Source organism: Rattus norvegicus, chromosome X (assembly GCF_036323735.1).
Source record: "Rattus norvegicus strain BN/NHsdMcwi chromosome X, GRCr8, whole genome shotgun sequence".
Classification (NCBI taxonomy): Eukaryota; Metazoa; Chordata; class Mammalia; order Rodentia; family Muridae; genus Rattus; species Rattus norvegicus.
In genome coordinates, this window is record NC_086039.1 from 55,371,959 (window position 1) to 55,394,124 (window position 22,166).

At 35.3% G+C, this 22,166-nt stretch overlaps 1 protein-coding gene across 2 annotated transcripts in view; it reads right to left on the reverse strand.

Moving 5' to 3' along the window:
• Positions 1 to 22,166, reverse strand: part of Il1rapl1 (interleukin 1 receptor accessory protein-like 1) — a 1,504,708-nt gene that overhangs the window by 49,180 nt on the left and 1,433,362 nt on the right. For both annotated transcript variants that reach the window (XM_017602087.3, NM_177935.2), the window contains 2 exon segments: positions 14,414 to 14,546; positions 12,080 to 12,225 (listed from right to left, as the gene is read on the reverse strand). In XM_017602087.3, coding sequence (XP_017457576.1) covers positions 12,080 to 12,225; positions 14,414 to 14,546 — 279 coding nt within the window.

A 22,166-nucleotide genomic window follows, 5' to 3' on the forward strand; every position in this document is an offset into this window, starting at 1 on the left:
CCTCTCGAGAAAAATTTCATTGGAAATTCTTGGTGTTTTCAGAGTTAGAGATCATTAGGGCCAAAATAGCAACCACACTGCATGCTGGCTTATTTCTCAAATGGGAGTAAGAGAAAGCTCTTTTCCTTTTCACGTTTGAATGATTTTCATCACTCTTCATTATTGAATACATAAGTATTTGGGGAACATGGTAGAAATTTTTGCATTGTTTCTAAATTTGCAAATACTTATTGAACCGAAAAAACCTACGATGTAATGAGCAGTCTTGGGGGATAAGAAATAGCAGAATCTATGATTATTCCTCTCCTGTAGGAATCATTTTACATTACATTCTAGAATTTTCAAATTAATTTAAGCCAGGTAATATAAGGTCCACTTGTTCAAGAGGTTTTCTTTTTAATTTCTGATACAGTGTCTCATTATGTAGCCCAGGTGGGCATCAAACTCATTATATGGTCCAGACCTCAGACTTAAGCAGTTCAACATTGAGTCTCCCAAATCCTGGCATGTAGACATGAACTACCTATCATACTGGGCTTTCTTTTAGAGTTTGGTAGATGCCTGTTACATTGAAGTGTGTGTGGATTAGGCCATCATGGTACCACTGTCAAATATAAGGAATTACAGTTTGTATTTTGCACTAATGGGAGCAGATTTCTGAGGCAACTTAATACTTAAATCAGAACAAAATCCCTTGGGAAGAGCAACCACTTCAATTAACTTTCAAGTTTGGCAAAATGAGGCACAGAACCCTGAGAATCTGAAAAATGGCCTAATATATATTATTGTGAGTGCTTAATGTGTTCTTTCAAGATTTCTACCCTGAAGCTGAGGGACAATTAGTTTACAAAAGATAAAACTGAAGAACAATGAGGCAGAGACTTGCTCTAGGTAACAAGCAACTGAAGAGGGAAAATTAAAAGACTCAAGAAACCTAATTTTCCCATCATAGCTCATAATTTCTTTTCAGTCATATCATAGTTCAATTAATGATAATAATTCTTAGGTGGTGTGAAATTATCATTGGGCGCCTCCTGAATATAGTGCTGGAATTTTCTCTGAATTTATTTTTAATCCATTTTATGACATTTAAATGCCCACTTTTAATTTAGAAAACTCAACCTCCATATATTACTCTTTATTGAGCACATTCTGAAAATAGAACACGTACTCTAAAAGTAGAGACAAACAGCTAACATATCTCTTACAGATGGCAAATGTATTTCTCAGCACTAAAAATCTAACACAAGTAACCATGGTAATCTATTGGAAATCAACATACTTTTTCCTGCTATGTGACCTGAGAGAGCAGTTAGCATTTTTTATGTGTCATGTCAAATTTCTCAGTTTACTGACCTGGTTGTCAAACTTCGACATCCAGGAACTGCTTATTAAAAGTTATATCTTTTGTATTGTATTATGACCCAGTTGTGCCATTTCTCAACCAAATGCAGGAATTCCTAACCATACAAGTGCATACATAACATCCTCTTTTCAGCAATGTTGCCCCAGGATAGTGATCTACATCCTTCTGGAAGCAGTGACTAAATTACTACATATAATTCATATATGTGCTTAACCCAATTTTGGTAAATATATATTTACATATTTTATAAGTGGAATGATTTTCACTCAACAGCATTAGATAAACTATATCCTTTAAGCAGCCTGTAGTGAAGTAATATTTCAAGTGGGATATAAAGCATCAACAATAAGTAGGTAGATTTGATCGGCAAATAATGAGAATACAAGGGTGATTTTGAGGAGAAGAGTGAAGGGATATTAGTAGGGTTATTGGTCATGGACATACTATTCTGTCTACTATCTCTGACACCATGTATTATGTTATGGTTGTAATATGTTTGGCTTCAGACCCAGGAACAAACAGCTGAGGTGCATACCTTACATACCAAAGCAGATCTGGCCTCTGGGTTCTATCAGCATTGCTCAGTCCCTACCTGGTATTCCCCACCCCCAAACCCTGAACATTCCAGCTGGGCTGCCCTGCCCCCAGAGGCTCTTCCCTAAATAATCCAGATATTTGGACAACCGTCATTTCCCTTCTTTCTAAATGAGCACATTCTTTCTCTCCCCCAACCCCCGCTCCCTCTGTCTCCCTTCCCATGTCAACTTCCCTGGCCTCCTTTTTTGGGACCAGTGAACTTGCCCACCTGAAAATAGCTTCCCAATAAATTGCCAATTGTATAATCTAATCTGCCTTAAATTGGCTCATTTTACTGGTAGAATTAGCTAATCAGGGTGTGTGAATTACCTGTTTTTGGTGAGTGTCCTTCAAGTATTTTATTTTATTTTTTATTTATGTGTGTGTGTGTGTGTGTGTGAGAGAGAGAGAGAGAGAGAATGTATACATATATATATACATATATATATACACACACGTGTGTGTGTGAGAGAGAGAATGTATATATATATATATATATGTATATATATACATATATATGTGTGTGTGTGAGAGAGAGAGAATGTATATATATATATGTATATATATACATATATATGTGTGTGTGTGAGAGAGAGAAAGAATATATATATATACATACATCTATATACACACACGTGTGTGGTGTGTGTGTGTGTGTGTGTGTGTGTGTGTGTGTGGTGTGTCTGTGTATGTATGTGAGTCTGTGCATATGAGTGTAGGTACCCATGGAAGCAGGAAGTAGGTGTCTTATACTCTGGAAAAGGAGTTACAGGTAGTTGTGGGCTACTTGACATGAGTATTGTGAGCTGAACTCTGGTCTTTTTGAAAAGTTCTAAGTATTTTGAACTGCTAAGTCATTGCTTCAGCCCCCTTTCAAGTGTTTAAAACTGATGCATTTATTTTCCTAAGTGGCATATTTGCTGTTTTCTAATATAAAACTCTGTCTGCAGTAGATTTCCATTGGCCTCACTTGAGGTTTACTTGAATTTTATAGTGGCTCTGTGAGATGTTAGGCTAATATCTATGCAAATAAATTAAACTTTTGAACATACAGAAACACTTTATCCTGTTGCTTGTCATATTATGGTTTCTTTTTCTTTTTTTCTCCTTATCATGACCAACAATATGTGGTGGTTTCAATTCTGATAGTATGGCCATCCTTCTTTATTATACAGAGTTATGATTTGGCTGAATTCAACATTTAAATCAGGAAATTAGCATTATTTACTGAATATAATATATTATTAGTATTATCATATAGTCAATAATTATAATTTGGACAGGCTGAGCACTATGGAATATATATATATATGTATATATATGTATATGTGTGTGTGTGTGTATAATGTTGTTGAGAGATTTCTGAATATATTTTCCTATTAATACATGGGATATGTAGGAGCTGTTACCAAAAATGAGGGCGTTTTTAATTTAAGAGGTTTGATCATTTTAATTCTCTAAGAGAGTGCCCTCTCAGGCATCTCTTGAGTAGCAAATGCATTCTAGAAGGCAAAATGTCATTGACTATGTGATGTAAGTAACCTCATTAAGAACAGAGTGTTAGGGCAAAGGTGTTGACTCCGCAGAAGGAATGAGGCAATTACTTGGATTTAGTCCCACTGACTGGTTGTTCTCTGCCTTCATTTGTTTCTCATAGACATAGTGAACTCCAAAAAGATAGTTACTTTTGGACCATTAGATAATTCTAAGTGCATTAATGGGCTCTATTGTGTAGCTAAGGCATCATATGCCACCTGTGGTCCATAGACAAGTAGCAATAATATCTCTAATGAATTTCCTTGAAATTCAAATCTTGAGTACTATATCTGAATTGCTTTTCTAATAAGCTCCTAGGTGATTTGTGAGTATTATAAATTTTGTGAAGTATAAGAATAGGGATGTCTAGATGGCTTTCCAAATACAGAAACAAATAGTCTGACTGTGGTCAATTCCCATATATAAACTCTTGTTCTGTTGACTTTCTCTTCTTCCCAATTGCATTTGATATGATCTTTGAGGGTTTTCAGGGTGAAATTTTTCAGTTCTTTTACTCTGAATTTCTCTGCTATGAATATTTAAGATGGTAAGCCATTTCGTGTAAGTGGGTCTCTCTATTCACTCAGTAAACCAGTAGCTCTTATCTAGGGACATTTTTGTTCTCTGGGGATATTTTGTAATGTTAGGATATATTTTTATTTTCCATCACTGGAAAAGATATGGAAGGTAGGGGCAAAAGATTCTGCTAAATAATCTATAGTGTACAAGACAGTTCCTACTACAGTAGATAGAAATTTATTCAGCCCAAAATATCAATAGCAACAAAACTGAGACGCTACAATAGGTGAAATGTATATAACTCAGAATATATTAAATAAATCTGTTTGATAAGGCACATTCATCACATCTATTAAGCACATTGAAACATATGATAGAAAAGTAAATGTGCTTTATCAAGAATTTAACATTCTAGCAGAAAACAAACATGAAATGATGAATATGACCATGTATAAGGAACTAATTTACAGTTTCTATTCCATAGTCATGGTCAACAGGGATGACTCAAAACAGAAGTTTATCAATCTCTGTTTCCCATATTCGTTTTGTTTGAACAAGGTAAGCAGACAGAAATTACCTAGGATTATTCTCACCTAATTTATATATTCTGTGCAATAAACTAGCCATCTTAAAAGGTTAGTTTTTATGCCTGTATGTTTGGTGGCTTTCTTGAAATGTCCTTTATTAAAAAGAACAAAGGTAAAAGATTATTAGCATCAAAGAAGCTTTAAGTGATTTTACTTATTTTTCAAAAACTTTATTTACTTTTTAATTATGTGTGTATGCATCTGTGGGAGGGGGATACCAGCATGGAGGGAGATAGCAGCGTCGGAGTCCCTGAAGATAGAGTTACAGGTGGTTGTGAGCTGCTTGATATGGGTACGAGGAATCAGATCATGTCCTCTGGGAAAACAGAGCATGCTCTTAAAATCGAAGTCATCTCTCCAGTCAGATTGTATTTGTTTTAGCATAAGCAACTAAAAAATATGGAGTTGGAAACTTAGTTTTCCCACAAAACAGAGGGTCAGAGAAGCAAAAAAAATGTTATAAGAGAAGAAAAATTTGATGATGAAGTGTTAAATCTTATATAAGTAAAGAAGCTTTTAAACATACTAGCTGTGTAGAAACAACTTAAATTCCTAAATACATTGTCATTGCATATGGCAAGACTCATTAAGAGTGACCCTTCTGAATCAGAGAAAGGACTGGAGGAGCTTGAAGGGGTTTGAGACCCCATATGAACAACAATGCCAACCAACCAGAGCTTCCAGGGACTAAGCCACTACCCAAAGACTATACCCTGGGCTCCAACCTCATAGGTAGCAATGAATATCCTAGTAAGAGCACCAGTGGAAGGGGAAACCCTTGGTCCTGCCAAGACTGAACCCCCAGTGAACGTGATTGTTGGGGGGAGGGCGGTAATAGGAGGAGGATGGGGAGGGGAACACCCATATAAAAGGGGAGGGGGAGGGGTTAGGGTGATGTTGGCCCGGAAAAGGGGAAAGGGAATAACAATCGAAATGTAAATAAGAAATACTCAAGTTAATAAAAAAAAAAAAGAGTGACTCTTCTATGGATAACACTTAAGCCTTCTAGGGAGATAGTGCCACACGGAGCACTGGGATATTGTAATGTCACAGCAGGATTTGGTTTTCAAAAATATTCTAATATCAGTGGTCAATCAAACCAAATGGATCCTCTTAAATTTCAAAGAGATTTACTAGGTTCCATTATCAATCTCTCAGGAAATAAATGTGTTAGGCAAATAAAAACAAGGACACAGCAACACATTACAAAGATGATCCATTACACAAAGGAATACACAGGTCACTGGATCTAAAGGCATCCTCTTTAAAACATTGCATCCTAAATTATTTGCACATTAATCTCATTACTGGGGACATTTCCAGGACTAGGGAGTTTATTGAGCAAGTCTAATTCCTATTGCTTACATTCTTTGGAGAGAGACAGAGCACACAGAAGAAGTGAAATACTTTGAGTGGAAATTAAGAAAACCTAGATGTTTATCATTGTTAGGTAGCACCAAGTCTCTCAGCTAGATACTTTGCCCATTCTACTACCTCATGATGAATGAATTGTCATATTATTGTAATCAGTATAAGAAAATGTAACCATTCAGACCAGAATTGCTACTGAAAACTCTTGTTTTTGCATCCCTACCTTAGCCCCACTCTGTCTACATAGACATAGTGATAGAGGGGTCCATCACTATGGTTCCATCACAGGCTCTCAAATCTGGGATTTCTTTCTTTTCCTCTCTCTCTCTCTCTCTCTCTCTCTCTCTCTCTCTCTCTCTCTCTCTCTCTCTTCCCTTCCATCCCTCCCTTTCTTTAATTAGCATACATCAATTGTTTTTATTTTATTTTATTTTTATTGGAATTGGTGGGAGAAGAGGCCCTTGGTCCTAGGAGGGCTCCTTTCCCAGTTATGGGGGAATGCTAAGGCATTGAGGTGGTAGTGAGTGGGTGGGACTGGGAGCATCTACTGAAAACTCTTAATGTGATAATTCTAAAGTCAAACATCCATTAAAAATGCACAATTCTGTTTTAAGAATGTTTGATAGCAGTGTAATTTAAAATGGAGACCATGACATTCCAATTTATATCAGCTCTTATTCCTCTTTATTCAATTTTGCAAGTGAACACACTGTTAGGCACACAGGAGACACTTAAAAGTTATCATTAAATGTATGAATAAATGAATGAAATTCTCTAGGATAATGCATTCAAATTAAAGTAAATTTATTGTAAGGTAAAATCCAAATAAATGAGACATAATTGCTGGAGCTAAAGATGATCATTTTAATGAAAGATAAATTAGAATGCATATAATTTTTAATGGAACACACGATCGCTGCATCCTTCATTACCCTCATAGTACAGAGTTGAAGCAGAGAAATCTTGTAGTAGCTTGTTAACATTTATTGGGCACTAAATATATGTCAGATGCTGTGATAAGCATTGGCACATATGTTCATTTAAATCTCAAGCTGCTATAAGTGATAGATCACTTAGCAGTCCCATTTTATAGAAGACAATTTGAGGCTCACAGAAATGGAGTGGCTTGTCTAAGACAGAAAAATTATAAAGAAGTGTTGAGTCTTGAAAACAGCCAGTTTTGTTCTCCATTCCATGCTTTTAACTATGAAAGTGCTTTGTTATAGATTTTAAAGATGTCCATATTGTGAGGACATGAAATAGTCATAAAATTTGGGACCAGAAGTCATAGGTCACTGACACAGAATTCACCACAAAATGAGAAACTGTATTAAAGGTTCATGGCATAGGAAGGTTGAGAACCACTAATTTAGAGTGATCTTTTTATTAGAGAAACAGAAGACATACAAAATGGAGAGAAGAAGAAAAGTTAGGGTTTAGAGGACAATTGGTGGTTTGGTGCATGTCAAGATAGGCAACAACAACTAGAAACCCAAGCAAAGGAATCTAGGTAAATGTTCAGAGACTCAGATACAAAATTTAATCAACTATAGTATAGGCAGGAATAAGAAACAGCCCAGCAACTGACATGTAAACCTTACTTTTGTTCTAATTTCTACCTTCCTTTTATACCTTCCAACTTCTTTCATATTCCCACCATTCCCTCTCAAATTCTTGATCTCTTCTTCTTTAATTATTATTGTTATATCCACAAACTCTCTCTCTCTCTCTCTCTCTCTCTCTCCCTCTCACACACACACACACACAGAGAGAGAGAGAGAGAGAGAGAGAGAGAGAGAGAGAGAGAGAATCTTCTAAACATGAGAACAAAATTGCATCCATGAAATCTCAAAAAAATATGCTTTCCTAAACAAACCCTATATAATGAAAATGCCAGGGGAAATTTCACAAGGATTCAATCTATCCTTAGATTAAAACTATTTAGCTCTTCGCTTACCTAGGAAGCGCAAGGCCCTGGGTTCGGTCCCCAGCTCCAAAAAAAAGAACCAAAAAAAAAAAAAAAACTATTTAGCTCTTTTTGAAGCCAGTATTTAACTCTCAATTTTTCTAGGCTAGACACTAAGCAAAGTTAAATGAAATTAGGCAGCCTATTGGAATAAGGAAAAAGAGTCAAAGCACTCATAGACAAACAGGACCTCATGCTCCCTTTAGTTTCTCTCTCTCTCTCTCTCTCTCTCTCTCTCTCTCTCTCTCTCTCTCTCTCTCTCTCTCTCTCTCTGTGTGTGTATCTTACATAATTCTAAATTCCCAAGTACCTTTTTTTATTGGATATACGAGTTGACGGCTTTAGATATATCTATGGTGGGATTTTTCACTGGTCAAAGTTCCTGGTAGATTTTAGTTGCCTTCATAAAATCATGATTTTTCCAAATAAAGATCGAGGGCTAATAATAATATAGCACTGAGCCTACCTCAAATGTAGACTCATTTGATGGGCCGTAGTATGCTTTTCAAGTCTATACTGTAAGTCATTGTAGGGCTGAAATCATGTTATAGCAATAGCATTGAACAAAAAGGAACAGCGGAGGAAATATGTTTAGAGAACTTTGGATAAACTTTATGTGTCAGAAGTTACAGTTCTGAATGCTAAAGATCTAAATCAGCTGTTCTCAACCTGTGGGTCATAACCCACCCCAGACATCAGACACTTACAGAGGGGTTACCTACGACCACTCTAAAAAACACAGCTATTTACATTATGATTGTTAACAGTAGCAAAATAACAGTTGTGAAGTAACAATAAAAATAATTTCATGGTTGTGGTTCACTACAACACGAGAAGCTGCATTAAAGGGTCTCATCATTATGAAGGTTGAGAACTACTGATTTATATGAAACAAATATTTTAATATAGCTCTACAAAAGTATTTTAGAAGGAAGATTTTGAAAACTGGTAAGTTAGGGAAGTCTTAAGTTGGTGGCAGAAACAAAAGAGGAACAATGGCAGCTTCCAGTTGTTTCTTTTAGCATGGGTCCTCTGAGAAATGTAGAAAATTATTTGATAATGGCAGAATTGATAGTGTGACAATCTGACAGTGTCAGAGACCTTATCATAAAGATTCAAACTTATGACACGTATTTGCTATGTCCTCTCTTTTAGAACTTTGTCAGGGTGGGAAAGTTACAATTATGTCCTATGCTTACCAATTTCCTTGTTTGATGAGTGGGGTCATTCCATATAATGAGTTCCTTGAGAAAAGATTACACCCATTTATTGTGCCTTTGCAAGGGAAGACTTCTTTCTTCCAACTCTCTTACAGAGAAGGTTTACATTCACTTTAAGAACAGACTTTCAGAGTATAAAAACTCAAAGGACTCCTTGGGAATTAATGCTTTTTATCTTAGAAAGAACAAACTGTTATAAATATCATGGAAAACTTAAGTATTTGAGAGCAACTAAAATTTGTCACATGTGTCTTCCTCATATTCAGATAATCAGCCACTAATGGCATTTATTATTAAATAATTTCCTTGATTTTTCAAAACTGTATTTTCTATAATTGACAGCTCTAGTAGCTTTGCTTAACCTTAGGCTAAACGCGCAAGAAGTATCTTAGAGTATGTCTGATCCTTACTAACTGCATACCTGCCTGAAAAAACAGCGTTGTTGTCTTCACCTACACATCTAGTACATTGGTATTTCTACTTGTTTATAATAATCCCTTAATTTTCATCTGTGCCTTACTCCACATGGAAATATATATTGTCCAAGCTAATAGAATAATTTTAGATTTATTTTGTTCATGAGTATTTTGTGTGCATGTGTATATGTCTACCACATGTGTGCCTGGTGCCCATGGACATCAGAGGAGGGTGTCAGATCACATAGAAATGAAATTATAAATTATTCTTAGCCACCATATGGATGCTGGGAACTGAACTCAGATTCCTTGCATGAGCAAGAAATACTCTTAACTTCCCAGCCTCCAACCCAATAGATTTTTAACACGTGTCCTAAGCTTTTCTTCACTAGTTCAATTCTTAAGGACTAATTTCAACTCTTCATTTAGACTATATTCAAGAGAGTCATAGGAATAAAACCTATAAATGAAGAGTGAGTGCATGGTGAAATGAAGGTTCAGCCGGGTCATGATGACTATTATCAAACATCGGATTGCTAAGGAAAGAGCAATTGAAAGTATAAACTAGAGCCAATGGAGAGAAAACCAGAGAAATGGAGATGCTTTCTAACAGATTCTTCCAAAGCTAGAATGGATTTTATAGAGATGGAATGTGATCCAGTATAAGCTGAAAGGCTATTTTGAAAGGTCTGTGGTATTTAAGTCTATGGTCCACCAAGGCTACTTTTATACTTCTATATATACACAGGGCCTCCCTCAAATTCCTTCATTGTGTGGCTATTGTTAAAGTACAGGAAGAAATGTGGCTGGCTGCTGCTTCCTTTTCCTCTCTCCTCACATTACAGCATAATATGCTACTTTAATATTATAGTCACCTTGACAGTCAAGGTGTCTATTTTAATAGCTTTCAGCAACACTATTCAAAGAGAATCTATTTCCCAATAATGTAGGGAACAGTCTTCAGTGTTCTCTTTCTTTTCAAACCTCAAAGACTTTAGGATTGAAGATGTGCTTTGAAATTAAAATCATTGTAAATCTGCTGAGTAAGAGAGTACCAAGTGTACTTGGAATAAGTAAACTAGAATGTTTTAACAGTAACAAGGAGAAAAAAATATTTTCTCTTCTAACATGCATGAAAATTTCCCCAACTCACACATTTTATAATCATCACTAATTTTAAATAATTCAAATACGGCACACACAGAGAGAGAGAGAGCACACACATACAGCACACAAACATACATACACACATGCACACACACACACACACACACACACACACACACACATACACAGAGACACACAGACACACACACCTGTGCATAAACTGATGAGCTGCTGCCGAGAAAAAGTTACTATTTCAGACACTACATTTTATACCGTTAAATAAAACATATTTTATTTATAGTAAGTTACTATTAATCATGGGAGGATATTAAGTACGTAAAAACTTTACGAGGTTAAAATGTCAAGAAATACTGTATTGAGAAATTCATCAGACACAGTTCTTGAACTACTAGAACAACCTTCCAATCATGACATACTTTATTGCATTAAAAATGAAGTTATTTTAATGACCTAATATCTATTTCAAATACCATTTCATCAAACATCTTCTGTATATAAGTACTGTATCAAGCCCTTCCTGTTTGTTATTTTTGTTATCTTTATAAATCACTGAATGGTTGATAATATTTTCTCCATTTTACATGTCATAAACTGACATGAGAATACTTTTCTCAGGCTATACATTTGATAATAAATCAAGGCCAAGAATCCAAATTTAACTCTAGAAATCCATTTGTGATGCTCTCTTCTTTTGTAATAGTTGTTGTCCCTTTGCGATTTGCCATTGCCCACCATTCTAATTTCTAAAGAAAGCTGCATGTAAATGATGAAGATGTTAACTGCTAAATGATCTTTATATTTACAAAACCCAGAACAGCTGGATGCTCTTAGACCAAATCAAGATGTGTCCTTTTTATTCCAGTTCTGTGCATCAGCAAACAAAAGAATACAAATTGTTTTGAGTATTAACTCTCAGGACATTCATATTAATTTTAAAAAGTACAGAAATTGATACAGGAGGTTAACATCAATCTTCTGGTGTGGGAGTCACATACTCCAGAATGGGGAATTGTTTTTGGGTAATAACCACTCATAGAACATAACTTTTCTTTCCTGTTGTTCCTTGCCTCTTTTTTCTTCTCCCTAAAAACCCATTTCTATCCCTGAGTTCTCTTAAAACGTCATTCATCTAGAGACAAATAGCTAGGTGCTAACCATTAATCAAACCTTGCTCTCTCCTTCCAGATTTCACCTCTGAGTACTGGCCTTTAAACAGTGTGTTGATGGGCATGAGTCAACTAACACTTCATGGACAGAGTGCTAATGGGATTGTTCTACTTGTGCTAGGTTTATGGGAAAATTTTTTTAAAGGGAATTTTCTTTTACTAGATTCCAATGATTTGCCTTCTAGGGAACATTTATCTCATTTCACAAGCAGAGAAGGTTCCACTCACCTCGTTTATGAAGGAGAACACTGGCATGCCGACGTCCATTCCCATTTTCAACATAACAAGAATAATTCCCCAGGTCACCTTCTTCCACAGAGTCAACAATTAATGAGATAGAAACTTCCTGTTCTCCAAGATGTTCCTTAAGGATTCTAAAACATAAAGGAAAACGCAACAAAAAACCCACACAAACATATACACACATGAAAAAGAAAGAATTGTAGATGAATTTGAATCTGATGAGAATATACCTACAAAGATTATGCTTCAAATCTGGCTATGAATTGATGCTAAGTTAATTAAATGATATCATGCCCTTTTCTTCTTCACTTCTAATGAAGAAACTTGTCCTCGCAGATGCTAATGAACTAGCAGTTAATTATCTCTCATAGCAGGACAATCATACTGTCATAACAAAGAGGTGAGAAAGACCTTGAAGAAAAGTTTACAAATTGCTTTTCCTTTAAGAAGAGATACGATTTAAAAATGAGATAAGAGATTCGAAAATGATAGGCTGGAAGCATAATTATATATCAGATTATTTTTAACAAGAATAAGAAAGAAAAAATTTCTGAGTTATTTTGACATATCAGTTGAAACCTCCAGACTGACTTATTTTTCCTAGAAATACAAATGTGCTCCATAGTTTTAAAGAAATATGAAACCATAAACACATAGACTAAAAGTTCTGGTATATATTTAATTTTGACTTTAAAAATTAATGGTAAATGCTCACTAATCTTATTCTTAGATATTTTAGCAATCTCTCAAAACACATGGAAAATTTCTTAAACTAGGTTTCCTTTCTCCTGCTTTCAATATTCCTATCTCCAAACTCCTGCCTGGATAACTGTATGTGTGTGTGTATGTGTGTGTGTGTGATATATACCACAAATTTCTAGTGCATTCATTCAGCTCTTATAGTCAAAGTTAGACAGTGTAGGTTTATGGTACTTCTTTAATTTAATTTTAAAAAATGTGTTGGTAAATAATAAAACATTTTAAACATGAAAAATGGCAAAGAAAGATTTTTGTGTACATATTGGACAGTTGCCCATTTGGATCTTCCAGAATCAAATTGAAGCACTCCTCAGTGAGATATTATGTATTTGTTGCCAGCGAGAAGAACCCAATAGAAATGATCTCCTATGACAGTTTTATAAATTTTTGCTTCGTACTGAAAAACATTTTCCTATATCTTTGTTAAAGTTTTAAAAGTCTTGACATTTAAAAAGGAGAACCATTGCTTAAATCCTCATATTCTGCCAGAACACAAAAAACTTTATATGGAAGAATATTTAGAAAATATTTATCATTTGACTTGCTTATAACTTAGTTATCATTGTGAAACTCCTTGCTCATTTACATTAAGATTAGAAGTAATTCTTCATGTCCAAATACAATTTACTTCCTCACTATTTACCTTTTTGCTTACATGTAAGTGAATAAATATGTAACTACATTAAAAAGTATAAAGATTATGTCCTCAAAATAGATATGTAAAAATTTAAAGGTTTGTTCTATTATTTCCTCTTTATAAATATTTATACCTTAAAGCTGAAAATTTGTATATCCTCCATCAATCCATCAAGCATTTTACATGCTACTTGGTAGCTTTTAGATATATAGTAGCATTCACAGAAAATAAAATGTTTGTACTTGAGTCCATGTAGTGCCTTGCTAATGGCTCCTTTCAGTAGTTCTTTAAAGAGAGGGTATCTCATTTTTAGCTCAGGCTGGCACTGAACTAACCAGGTGACCCAGGTTAGTCTTCAGGTCCTGGCAGCTTTTCTGTCTGAGCTTATGGAGCACTGTGTTTACAGACCTTAGCCACCATGCTGGCTTCCTCTCAGCAACTTTTAAAAGTTGATTTCATGAATTAAAAAGACAATGATTTTTCTAAGGGCAGAATGGGCTTCAATAGTTTACATTGTTTTGCTTTTAGTGTACTATTAGGGAAATGTTCCTTTTGAAATTATTCTTAGGTAGAGAAGTGGAGTTTGTTTATGAATATGATCAAGACATACTATATGAAATCTGGAATAATTAATAATAAATTATTTAGAAAAAAGAATTACTATTATTCTTTGTAAATGATGTTCACATTGTGTAATTCCATAATTGACCTTAACCATTCTTTGTTTGCCATAAATTATCACAGAATTTCTGTTATGATAATCAAAAGATAAAATATTAATAACTTTTGTTGTTTTGACTTACCCCTCCCATGCTTAACAGAGCAAATGTTAACTCAACTCCACATGTTTAAAATTAAAAAAAAATAGATAAATAAAATAAAAGTCTGTCACAGGGGGGAAAAAGTAAAAAAAATTATTTTACCTAATGTCACTTTCCCAAACTCTATTTTCATCCAGATCTTCAATAAATTTCTCTCCTTTCATCCAGTAAATTAAAGGACTGACGTCTCCACTGTACCCAAAGAAGGCTCTGCAGGTAAGGTTAGCTGAACCACCTGTGGAGAAAAGTGTGGGAAACACGACATAAAGCCATTTGTACCCACTCAACGAAATAAACCAAAACAAGTTAACTGGTAAAAACTGGATCATTTCATTGATTTAATGAAACAGCTAAAAGAGCAATTGATCAAGCATTTTCCATCACGGCTAAGTTTATCAAGTGTATCATTTTTTTACAGTATGTTTTATTTAATGAAATGAGAGCTACTTGTGAGATTTAGAAGAGGATCTATTATAGAATTATAGAATGTTCTTCAGTTGAGGCTTAGGGATGTCTTCTCAGGATTAGCCTGAGTTTATGAATTATTGGGAAGAATCGTAGAAGAGATATTGCCTTCTCAAGGGAACATCAAAGGGTATATGAAAAAACAAAGCAGAATCCTTGCCTGAGGGGACAAAGCAACTGTAGTTCATAGATTCAAGAGTGCTGCTAAGAAACTTTGACTCCAGAAGGAATAACATTGTCTTAGCAAAGTAACAATACTAGATAGAAAATCACAATAAGATGAGTGAAATCATGATAATAAATGTATAGAATATTCATTGAGGTAAATCACGAATATGTATATAGGAGAGGAAATTTTTTTCATTATTATACTTCCTACACTTACTTCATTTTTATGTATACCGGCATATAGGTCAATTGGCTACTTTAATAAGGTAAATATCAATTATTGACTAAAAGGTAGAAGTGAATCTACTATCTCCAGAATACTAGATTTATTAAGGATATTTTACCTTTCACAACAGTTTTATTTACTTAAGCCCGCGTTGCACAACTGAAATATTCTAGCCATAATTAGTTATATGAACTTTCTGGCTTCAAGTAGAACATAAGAGTGGGATATGAATTCAGTGAGAGCCTACCCCAGTAACATAAATGTAAGAGAACACTTAGGCATGATTGCCAAAAAATGAACTTAAAAGTGTGCTGACATTAAGAGTAAGCTAACTCTCTCAATTAGATGTGACAATAAATTATGGTAATAGTCTGTATGGCTCTCTGCTCACTGGGGCCCAGGAAGGTAGTTCCTAAGGATTGAAAGCTTTATAACCAAGCTAAGTAGTGATGGAAATCTCTCAAAATTGTGCTTAGGACTTCTACAGCATAAACAAAGAGGACGGACAGTACAATGTGCTCAGCTGTCCTCTTTTAAAGAACACTCACAGGCATTGTTTTTTGCATTTGGTTCTACACTTTCGATAACAAAAATATTTATATTGGCTAAAATTAGTATCGTTTGAATTTTGTCAGTTGCATAAGAAAAAACATTCAAAAATCTGTTCTAGTATTTTAAGACATCAGTCTTTTGTATTTGCTCATGTTTTTATACTTTCTGCTAGATTCTTAAAAATTCTGTTTTTCTATGTAACAGACGTTCACCATTGTTGAACTAAATCAGGCCAGACCAAGTTACGTGGAACACTCCTGTAATCTCAGGATTTGAGAAGTAGAGGCAAGAGGGTCTCAAGTATGAGGTCAGCCTAGATTGTATGGCACATTCCTGGCCAACCTGGGATATTTTGTAAGAAGATCTTGTCTTTAACAAGTCTAACAGTTGATTCTGTAGGTTAGTTGGAAAGTGCTCTCATAGCATGTTCCAAGTCCTGGGTTTGATCCTTAGCAATGAAAAAAAAAAAAACAGTTTATTATTGCTTTTTTTACCCAAACATTTTTAAATGTAGTATTGAAATCACTTCTTGTGATGACTATTGCTGGTTGTCAGTTTGACTATATTTAGAATGAACTACAATCCAGAAATGGAGGGCACACCTGTGGTCCAGATCTTGAGGCATTGTGGCCATGAAAAGCATAGGTCCGGACTAAGTAGTTCCCCCCCTTAATCCCAGGTGATCTCTGAGTTCAAGGTCAGCCGGGGAAAGAACAAGCCCCAGATCCAGGCATGGTGGTACACACCTTTATCTGGGCCACACCTTCTGCTGGAGGCCTACATAAGTACATTGGAAGAAGAAAGATTCACTCTTCTCTGTCTGATTGCACTAACTTGCCAGCTTATCTGTTGGAACCTACTTCTTCACAGTTCCAGCTAATACAGAAGACCATCTGAAAGAACTAGCCTCATGGGACTGAACAACTACTAGATTCTTGGACTTCCCATTCACAGATGCCCATTACTGGGTTAGTTGGACTGCAGACTATAAGACATTACACTAAATTTCCCTTACATAGAAAGACATTTCATAAATTCAGTGACTCTAGAGAACCCCAACTTACTATAATTCTCTTTTAGGGAACATTTTACAGGAAGATAACTAAATATCAACATTATTGATTACAATTCAAGCATATATTTCTACAGAATGTATCACATGAAATTAATTTTAAAGGAAGTGTTCTTTGCAGGTTTTGAGACAAGGTTTTCCTTTGTAAATCATGCTAGATTTAAATGTAGGACCATCCTGCCTCAGCTTTCCTAGTAGTGGAATTCATAAGTGTGTGTATTTGTACACCTGGACATGCATTTAAGTTTTTAGGAGAATCATTATTTTTATGCAACTGAAATGCCTGTTACCATGTCAATGTCGCCATAAACCATCAGCAAATCTCAAACAGAATCAAGATACATAACTTAAAGGACATATATCAATAATGTACGGAATGTGTTATTTGAAAGAGCAAGTTTAAGTTTTGAGATGAGATTCAATGCCTGTAACCAATAAATAAAAAGCTCTAGAGACTGTCTACCTTTACAGTACAATTTTACTAAATATGCATAGATCATACAATGGATAACTGTGTCTTACTTTTATTTTCACTTTCAGAATAATTTTATTGGATTTTTTAGTTACATTTCAAGTGTTTATTTACATTTCCTGGTTCTCCCCTATCCTATCCCCCACCCTGTGCTTCTATAAGGGTACTCCTGCACCCACCCACCCCTTCCCTCCTCCTCACCCTGACACTCCCTTACACAGGGGGTTTCAGCCTTCTCAGGACCAAGGGCTTCTCCTCCCATTGGTGCCCAACAAGGCCATCCTCTGCTACATATACAGCTGGAGCCATGAGTCTGTTCATGTGTACTCTTTGGGTGGTGGTTTAGTCCCTTGGAGCTCTGGGGGTCTGGTTAGATAGGAAATAGTCTTTCACATTACTCCTCCCCCAACTCCCTTATTCAAAAAATCTCTCTAGACCCCCATCTATTGTCTCAATATATTTGTACAGATATTTAGATGGAGAAAAATATCATTAAGAAATGTAAGATAGAATATGCCAAGTAAAGGCATAGAGAACATGGATCTGAAGGATATTAGTCCTAAAATTTAAAAAATCGTTATATGAATTTAAAAGACATATAGCATTTTATTGTCTAATATGAAATTTTGCAAGGATATACCTGGCTATATTGTGAGCCTTTAAAAATAAGCAATGGTCAAAGTTTAGTCCATAGGTATACATGTATACCATTCATGTGCCTGGTGTTCATGGAGGCTAGAAATGGTTGTGAGATCTTCTGAAACTGGAGTTATAGATGATTTTGAACCACCATATAGGTGTTGGGAGTTGAACCCTGATCCTCTGAATGACCAGCACGTGCTTTAAGACACTAAGCCATCCTTCTACCCTCATAAGTTTAGAAAACTTAAGCTTCATTTCATGATTTGGAAAGTGTTAATATACTGTTACTTAGCTATAGGTAATGTGATTTAAATTGTTTTTCTTTAATATTATTTCCTAGAAGACATTGATTGACTACTATCTGGAGTTTGTGAAACTCAGGAATAAAACTCTGTGGCTATCTATCTATGTCTATAATATCTAAAAAAATAGTATTATGCATGATTCCTAGTTCTTGATTATAAAGTTAAAAAGTGATTCTATTTATACCAAATAAATAAATCCATTTTCAATTTATATTTTATATTTGATGTTATTGTTAACAGCATTCCAGTAAGATGTAGAACTTACAAAAATGTTGTATTAATTTAAGAATTAGATATAATCAATAATTATCTTAAATAAGTATAATTGTGACAGTTATGAAGATTGAATTGTTGAATAAAACATACATTGAATTGTATTTTATTTTGTATATCATTTTTATTATTGTTTTGGGTGTTTTGAGAGAAGAACTCACTATATAACCCTGGCTGACTTGAAACTTTCTAAGGATACTAGGCAGGCTTCGTACTCAAATGTTGTGGTAAATATTAAAAACTAGGTAGAACTTTTTATCCACACTGGTGCTAGCACCATTGGGCCACATAGCACCAGCACCGTTGGGTCACATGGCACTGCTGGTATTTTTATCTCAGCAGCTCCATGCTGCCCCCAAGTATTCTCAGATGCATGCAGTCTGAGGCCCATTCCAGTGTAGCACCTTACCACGCTGGTACTTAGAGTTAGTTCTGGCACTGGAGGGTCGTATGGAAGTGATCATAATTTATCTCTGGTTAGCATCTCTCCCTGAGGCTTTCTACTAGCTTTGAACTCTCTGGTTCCAGCTACCCAGTAAAACCATGGTTCTAGATGATCAGCAGTGGCTGGCCTATCTCGGCTCCCTGCCACGGACTCTGCCCACACTCCTGCAACTGTCCCCTGATAGTTAAGGTATAAACTCCTCATGAAATCATAACTCAATAAGCTGTAATTTATCAATCAGGTTTATGTGTTAAATTCTCAATCACAATTCATCCACACAACAAACTCACAACCAATTGATAAAGATCTAAACTGCTCACCTAGATAAGATAAATTTACCTATAAAACCTATCTCTTAAAAAATATACATAATTATCTAGGGCCACCCAGGGCTGGCTCATCCTTCTCCATCTCCATCTTGATTCTCTCACTTTCCCTTCTCCCTCGCCTTACAAAAATTTTGTCCCTGCCTTACTTTTTTACTGTCCAATCATGGCCTTGACCTAACATGTGCTAGCCCTCATCTGCATATAGACATCACCTACAGTCAAAGGTCTGTTTGCCTCTGTCTCCCTAGTGCTTGGATTAAATGCATATGCCACCATGCTCAGCTATATGCATATAACAATAATTAATAAAAAAAGAGGTCATGAATTTGAAATAGAACAAACAGGTGGATATGTGGAAGACCTGGAGGGAGGAAATGGGAGGGGGAATAAAACAATTATAATCTTAAAAAGTAAAAGAAGTTTTAAAATGGATATTATTTTTTAAAAAATGGTAGAAGTATTAATCTGCTCCTGTAGCAAAAGATAGTAAGAAGGTCCCTGAAACAGATTCTAGTGCTTAGAAATTGTATTAGATCTACCACTACACAATGAATTATCTGGAAATGTAGTTTCACATAATGTAATGAAGAATTATAATCTTGAAATTAACTTTAGTTTCAAATGATACAATCAAATGAATGTGAAATTAATAAATTAAGTACTATACAACAACCATACTATTTAAGGGGAATTATTTCTTAAAACATTATGGGAAAATTATTTCTTAAAAGTGAAAGATACAAAGCCTAGCAATTTCAAGCTTGATGGATTTAAAAACATATCCAGACAGCTTTCCTCAGAATGTCAAAACTACAAAGGCAACTACATGACAGAATGACTAATTTTTTCTTTCCTGCTTTTTCTAGCATATATATTTTCTGTCAAAAGGAAAACAATGGAAGGACAGTTTGGTTAGTGCCTCTGATGAGCATTAAGAGATGTCTATGCCTTGCCTGGTGCATGGGTCAATGTTAGAATGTTCCGTTAGTATGTCTGTGGCCTTGGGTTTCATTCTCAGTACTGAAGAAAGAGGTTTACATGCTAGCTCTGGGAAGGAGCTCCGAGGAAGATTATTATTCTTATAATACCCAATGCTACCATTACTTTGTTTTTTCTCTATATTTCTAATTTCATATCACTTTAAAATTTTATTCAGCCATATAACATATTCATTTAGATAAGAAGAATATGGTTTTAAAGGTTTATTATCTTCTTTCACTCTTTTGTTTTGTTTTACTTTTCTTAAGACAGTCTATTCAATTTTTGTTAAAACATGCTGTTACCTGTGACAGTTTAATGAGAGTGGTACCTGTAGGCTTAAATATTTGAATTCGTGGTCCCTAGTGGGTGGAACTGTTTTGGGAGAGATTAGGAGGCATGGCCTTATTGGAGGAGGTGTATAACTGAAGATGGGTTTTCAGGTTTCAAAAGTCCACACACCAGGCCCAGTATTCCCTCCTCTGCTTTGTCTCTGTCCTTGTCTCACTGTGTCTGTCTGCCCCCCCTCTCCTCTGCTTCCTGCTTATGGATAGATAGAATGTAAATTTTCAGCAACTACTTCAGCACTATTTCTGCCTGCCTGCTGCCATACTTCTTGCCATAATGGTCATGGACTCACCCTCTGAATCTAGAATCAATCCCCAATTAAATGTTTTCCTTTTATAAATGGCCTCGGACAAGGTGTCTTTTCATAGCAGCATGAAATAACTAAGACACCATCTGACAGAATTTTGATTTGACAGAATTTGACAAAATGAGAGGATTCTAGAGAATTGAACTTTGAACCAGCATTTTGATAATTTTATTCAAGTGGTTAAAATTATAGGTTAATATTAGAACAATTTATTTTTACCTTAGAGCTCATATAGAGTACTATAGAGACTCAGAAACACCCCTATCATCTCCCATTGCCCCCAAAAGAAATTAAGAAAGGAAGAGGAAGATTTGTGTCTATAAGGCAGGGAAGCTGGAGAGAGGAAGGAGAATGGCAGCGGCATATAAAATAGTAGCTGATGGAGGAAACAAGATGTACAACCTGGGCACTGACCTAACCAGGCCTTAGCATTACATCCTGTTTCCAAAGAATGAAGACAGAAACAGTTCATAGTGAGACACGACTTGTCAGACTATGGCACATCTTTCAGGGTTATTGGATCCTGGTTTTGAATTCATATAACTGATAGGTAGTCTGATAATGATTGAACTGACTTGTTTCTTCCACCCCCCTCTGAAATCTAGGGAAAAATAATGTTATATTCATTTACAATTCAGCTCAACATTCTTTGTTTCTTGGACACCAGTTTTTTTGACCTTCCCATTGACCCTGTCAAGGCATCATCTGTTTGACTTTCTTATATCATATGCATAAATATCTTCTAAAATTCATTCCTCTTACACTGCATGAGAGTCATGATTGTAGATTTTTCTGAAAAATATCTGTTAACAAGAATGCCATGGGGTTGGAGAGATGGCTCAGCAATTAAGAGCACTGACTGCTTTTCCAGAGGTCTTGAGTACAATTTCCAGCAACCACACACACAGTGGCTCACAACCATCTATAATGGGATCTGATGCCCTTTTCTGTCATGCAAGCATACATGTAAATAGAGCACTTGTATACACAAACATAAATAAATAAACACTCAAAAGTAAAATGCTTTGATTGGTGCTTGCTTACTCAAGCAATAAAAACAAGCAACATCCATATGCACAAAATATGGATCTGACAGGACATTATGGAATATTATTCCATACTCTTTTTTCTGAGCCTTTTCCAAATCAAAGAATCGGTTAAAAATTACCTGTGCTTACTTTAAGTCTAACTTAGTCTTTATCTTGTTATCAGGAGCTAATATCCATCTTTTCTTTGGGTTTCAAATTTACTGAAGCATGTCATTTCTGCTAAC